Source organism: Thrips palmi, unplaced genomic scaffold, assembly GCF_012932325.1.
Source record: "Thrips palmi isolate BJ-2018 unplaced genomic scaffold, TpBJ-2018v1 HiC_scaffold_17, whole genome shotgun sequence".
NCBI lineage: Eukaryota > Metazoa > Arthropoda > Insecta > Thysanoptera > Thripidae > Thrips > Thrips palmi.
The window spans coordinates 2103017-2107835 of NW_023144626.1; the positions used below are offsets into that span (position 1 = coordinate 2103017).

The 4819-nt window shown below is 67.4% G+C and overlaps 1 protein-coding gene across 1 annotated transcript; it reads right to left on the minus strand.

The window, feature by feature from the left end:
- Nucleotides 1-3354, minus strand: LOC117643943 (transcription initiation factor TFIID subunit 4-like). The gene is made up of 5 exons (XM_034383129.1): nucleotides 3109-3354; nucleotides 2119-3000; nucleotides 1507-1824; nucleotides 1065-1407; nucleotides 1-59 (listed from the first exon to the last, which is right to left on the minus strand). The coding sequence occupies exons 1-5, from the start codon at nucleotides 3352-3354 to the stop codon at nucleotides 1-3; spliced, it is 1848 nt and encodes a 615-aa protein (XP_034239020.1).
- Between the last annotated feature and the right edge of the window lie 1465 nt (nucleotides 3355-4819).

Genomic DNA, 4819 nt, shown 5'->3' on the forward strand with positions numbered 1-4819 from the left:
TCATGTTCTTCGATTGCAATGAAATTCAAATGGCCCTAGTGAATTCTCTTCAGCATGCCCTGTATAAATTTTGAGCTCAAAATTCCAATAACTTCCGATTTTACAGCCACTTCATTTTGGGACACCCGTAGTGGATCCGCTTAGGTTATAGGATCCGGTAAGGGCTAAGTGGATCCGACACGGCCTTAGTGGATCCTGTACGAAGCGGATCGTCTCCTCTGCGGATCGTAAGGGATCCGGTGTGGCCTAAACGGATCCGGTGTGGCCTTAACGGATCCACTGTGCCCCCTTACAGGATCCACTCGGCACTTAACGGATCTCCTAAGTCCTTAGCGGATCCCGTAAAGTCTCTGCGGATCCACTCAAAATGGAGCGGATCCGCTGTGGGCACAGCGGATTTTCACACCTGGGTCATGGAGCATGGCGCAGGCCCGCAGGGGTGCGAGAGAGACAGCGCGACCGTGCGGAATCGCCGCCCCACGGAACGCCGCGAAACGCTTCCATCCAGTGCAGAATGCGTGTCACGCCGCGCCGCTCGGCCTACACGATGAGGCAGTCCGCGACCGTCTCCAGGACGAATGTCGGCGCGCGCCACGCGTCCTGCTGCATTATTGCTGCATGCCGCTGCAGCAACAGGTGCTCGGGGCGGGGCGGGGCGGGGCGGGGCGGGGCGGGGCGCGCAAACTGGTTTCTGACTACGCCCCGATCAAAGGGCCGGCCGACGGTCGCGCCGTGGCGCCGCGCTCTGCCTGCCTCTGCCTGCCGCTGCCCGGGGGACGCACGGCGGCGTGGCTCGGCGTGGCTCGGCGTGCTCCGCGTGGCGCAACCCGCGGCCGTCTGCTTGCTGCTTGCCACCGTTGTAATGATGTTCACTTTCAATTTAGCGCCGCGCCTCGCAGCGCTGGCGTCGCCGCAACCCCCCCCCCCCCCCTTTCCCCGCGGTCGTTGGACGCTTTCGCAACATGCGGATACGGCGGGGCCACAATATCCTGCCGACATGTCGGTTCAAGGCAGGCGCACTAATGCGCCGCGTCTGTATAAACTAGAAAGTACTGAATACTCACGCGTGGCGGTGCTGTCGGCCGCCCTCGTGGCGCTGGAGGCGCTGGAGGCGCTGGAGGCGGGGTGCGCGGGGTCGAGGTACGCGGTCAGGTCCACCATCTGGTCCACCATCTGCCGCATCTCCTCCAGCTTCTCCAGGCGCCGCGCCTGCTCCTCGCGGTTGAAGACGGGCGACACGGCGGGCTGCGCCTGGCTGCTGGACACGGCGTGGGTCTCGCCGGACGGCATGGGCACGCGCACCTCGGCCCTCTCGGACGCGGCGTCCAGGGTGCCGTCCAGGGCGGCGTCGATGTGGTCGGACCGCGAGTTGGGGTTGATGTCGGCGCGCTCGTCGTCCTCCTCGGACTGCTCGGGCTGCTGCTGCTCGCGGCCCTCGGCGTCGGCGGAGGCGCCCTGCGGCTCGGACGCGGAGGTGAAGGCGTCGGGGGCGCCGTACTGGCTCACCGGGGCCGAGTACTGGGTCACCGGGGCGGAGTACTGGGTCACGGGGGAGGCGTACTGGGTCACCGGGGAGGAGTACTGCACGTTGGGGGCGGCATACTGCTGGTTGCTGATGTACGTGTAGGTCTCCTGGCCGACGGGGGTGCCGTACGAGTTAACGGTCTGGGTCACGGGGACCTGGTAGACGTACTGCTGCTGCTGCTGGGGCTGCTGCTGGGGCTGCTCCAGGGGCAGGGTGAAGGACGGGTTGACGGCGGGGGCCACCTGCTGGATGACCTGCTCGGGCCCGGACGCGGAGACCTGGCTGGGCTGGGCGTACGTCTGCGCGGGGTGGACAGGGGGCAGCATGGTGGCGGAGGGCGCGGCTGGGATCTCCACCGCGGGGACGCTGGCGGGGGCGGGGAGGGCGGGGGGAGCGGGGATGGAATACGAGGTGCTGGGCGCGGAGTACGATGTGGCGGGCGCGGCGGGTGCGGGCGCGGAGGCAGTGAAGGTCTGCGGGGCGGCGGGGGCGGCGAAGGTCTGCGCGGGGGCGGCGGCCGGTGCGGTGAAAGTTTGGGCCGGGGCGAAGGTTTGCGCGGAGGCCGGGATGGGGAGCTGGCCGCGGGGGCTGACGGCGGACTGCTGGGTCGGGTAGCGCACGCTGACGTACGGGCCTCCCTGGGCGATGTACTTGGTGGGCAGCTTGATGTGGGGCAGCGCGGGGATGCCGGGGATCTCCTTCAGGCCCTTGATCTCAGGCAGGGTGGGCAGCTCGGGCAGAGGGGGCAGCGCCACGTGGGAGGCCGCGCCGCCGCGGAGGCCGTTGGTGATGTGTGAGATGAGGGGGTGGCCCTGCAGCAGGCCGTGGATGCCGGTGGGCGCGGGAGGGTGGTACACGGCGCTCTCCGCGGCGGGCGCGGGGGCGGGGGCCACGGCGGACTTGATGAGGTCGGGGAAGCCTTCCTTGAGCTTGGCCAGCGTGGACAGGATCTCTCCCTTGGAGCGACCGGATGTGGCGAGCAGGGTGCCGAGTTGGCCCAGGCTGGCCAGAGGGCCGCTGGACGCGGCGCCACCGCCAGGGAGGAGGTCGGTGAGGGCGCCGAGCTGGGACAGCGCCTCCAGGCCCTCGTTGGCGTCGCCGGCAGGGGCGGCCGCGTTGCCGGCGGGGGGGCCGTAGGTCTCGGCAGGGGGGCCGTAGGTCTGGGCTGGGGGTCCGTAAGTCTCGGCAGGGGGTCCGTAGGTCTCAGCAGGGGGTCCGTAGGTCTCGGCAGGGGGTCCGTAGGCCTCGGCGGGAGGTCCGTAGACGGGTTCGGGCACGGTGACTTCCTTGGGAGGGGGTCCGTACACCTGCTTGGGCTCCTCGAAGGCGTAGGGGGCCGCGGCGACGGGGGCGGCCGCAGGGTAAGGACCGCCGGGCGCGGGGGCGCCGAGGCGCACGGGCCTCAGGTCGATGCCGTTGTAGCGGTGCACCTTCCACACGGGGTACTGGTGCAGCAGAGCGGCGTCGCCTCCAAGCTTGCCGAAGTCCAGGCCGTGGATGCCCAGCGCGCCCAGGGAGCCGGCACCGGCGGCACCGGCACCAGCACTCGCGGCGGCAGCGGCAGCGGTGCCGCCTAGGAACACGGGCAGCTTCTTCTTCAGGCTGAGGGGCAGCTTGTCCTTCAGGCCGAAGGGGAACTTGGGCTTGAATGCGAACTTGCTGAGCAGTCCGGCCTTGGGCAGGAGCTTGAGGGAGCGTTCGTCGGCGGGGGTCTGGGCAGCGGCGGCAGCGGCGGCGTCCTCAGCGGTCATGGGGATCATGGAGACGGCGGCGGGGAGCTGGGGCAGGCCCGCGGGGAGCTGGGACACGCCCTGGCGGCCCACGCGCATGATGTGGGACTCCTCGGCGGCCAGCGCGACGGACAGCGCGGCCACCAGCAGGGCAGCGCGGGACAGCATCGTGCTCTGCGAACAGACGGACGGGATTAGCAACACAAAGACGCTGTGGTTGTCGTTGACGTCGTCGACGGCGACGCTAAGACGCCACTCCCGGAACCGCACGTGCGCGAGGGCGGCGAGGGCCAGTCTGATTCCGAACAGTGCTTTCGCCGCTCTGCGTCCGTCGCACTTGTAGGGCGTGCCCCGTGTGCCGTGGGGGTGCGAGGGAGACGAAACGCGGTTCGGAATCAGTCTGCTGGACCACACGGAGACGGCGAAGGCGCATTCCCGACGCGGTGAGAGTGAATACACGAATGCAGCGTAATGCCTGGGCATTGCCTGGGCCGGGCGTTGGCATTAGCGAAGAGCAAACACGCCTAAGCCGCTTACGGACTGCACTCTCTCTCTGTCTCTCTCCCTCGGACACAGGACAGGCGCGGACAAATCAGCAGTAATGAACATTCAGTTTGGATCAGCTCGCCATTCAGCGTGGGTCGAACCGAACCGCTCAACTTATCACCTGACTGATTCCACACATCGTTCCGTCCCTCTCGCGCACTCATGGGGAGGCGTGGGGGCGGAGCGGGATCAGCCTGCGTGGTTCGTCCCGGGCGACAGCGATGACGCGACGCGCCCATCGCCGACAGGTGTCTGCGAGTGCCGGCCGATCGCATCACCGGCAGGGATTGCCTGCTCGCACCCATTACTGGCCTTGCGAGGTAAAAGTGGGCTGCATGTGCTGGCGGGGGCGGGGCGGGGCGGGGCGTGCGTAGGGAGAAAGGGGAGCGAAAGGGCCGCGCTTTGGGGCCGCAGGGCCACCACCATGTCTGGCCCTTCCCCGCCCTTCCGCTGCGAGACAACGTTGCCGCCGCACGTCCCAAATTAATGGACACCCAGCCCGCCCTGGCCGGCCTGGTCTTGGACTTTTTCTTCGCCCGACTACGCCTGCGACACGGCCACCGCGTCGCCGCGTCGCCGCGCCGTCGCTGTACACCGCCACCCCACCCCGTCCACGCCCACCCACTGGGCTTCCCCGTATTTCACCCGCAGCTAGGGGAAGAAAACGAAACGAATTAATTGGACCATACTAGATGCAAGTTGATTTTTCGGCTCAGCGGGGCATTTCTGTGTCGACCTACTTCTTTTTTTGCCTTTTTTTTTGCCGCCGCATTTGTCTCGTGTCGTGCCGCGAGTCAAGTAACGTGTGCCCTGGCTCGGTCGAAATCTATTCTTTTTTGTTCCGCGCGGTTGGCGTGCGCGGCGGGAATTTCGTACCCCATCGGCACAAAACGCTGCGCCACGGCGCCACCCTGGTGAACAGCATCGCCTTGCGCCGCGGGCCACGAGATTCGACTTAATGAACCGAACACCGCGTCGGAGACTTGACTGTCTCTTTTTCTTGCCGCCACCCCTCCCC